General features: G+C 42.2%; 1 protein-coding gene across 1 annotated transcript; it reads right to left on the bottom strand.

The window, feature by feature from the left end:
• Positions 1-297, bottom strand: CSUI_006522 (uncharacterized protein; the record flags this gene model as incomplete). Its single annotated transcript, XM_068066678.1, has 1 exon — positions 1-297. A coding segment is annotated over one exon (288 nt), but the record flags the coding sequence as incomplete, so codon positions are not given.
• Between the last annotated feature and the right edge of the window lie 9 nt (positions 298-306).

The raw sequence follows: 306 nt of genomic DNA, 5'->3' as shown, positions 1-306 counted from the left end.
GGTGTATCTACACCCTGAACATAGATTTATCTATCGATCGATTTCTTGGTTTGAAAAGAGACACAAGGGAGTAGTAGGGAGAAAGGATCCTTTCTTTGGAAAACAAAAGATACGGAGAAAGTTTGTAGACAAAGACGGGCCTTTCTAGATAAGTTCGCTTGAACTCGGGATAGCTTAGCTTTGCATGAAGACAAGAGAAAACAAACAAGCAAACAAAATGAGTTTCACGCGCTTGTTCTTTGTCTATCTCATCTTGGTCGTCGTCGTCCGTCGTTTCCTTGATGTCACCAGCTGTATGTACACCCG

This window comes from Cystoisospora suis (assembly GCF_002600585.1).
Source record: "Cystoisospora suis strain Wien I chromosome Unknown contig_3312, whole genome shotgun sequence".
Taxonomy (NCBI): Eukaryota; Apicomplexa; class Conoidasida; order Eucoccidiorida; family Sarcocystidae; genus Cystoisospora; species Cystoisospora suis.
This window is presented reverse-complemented; position numbering and strand designations above follow the sequence as displayed.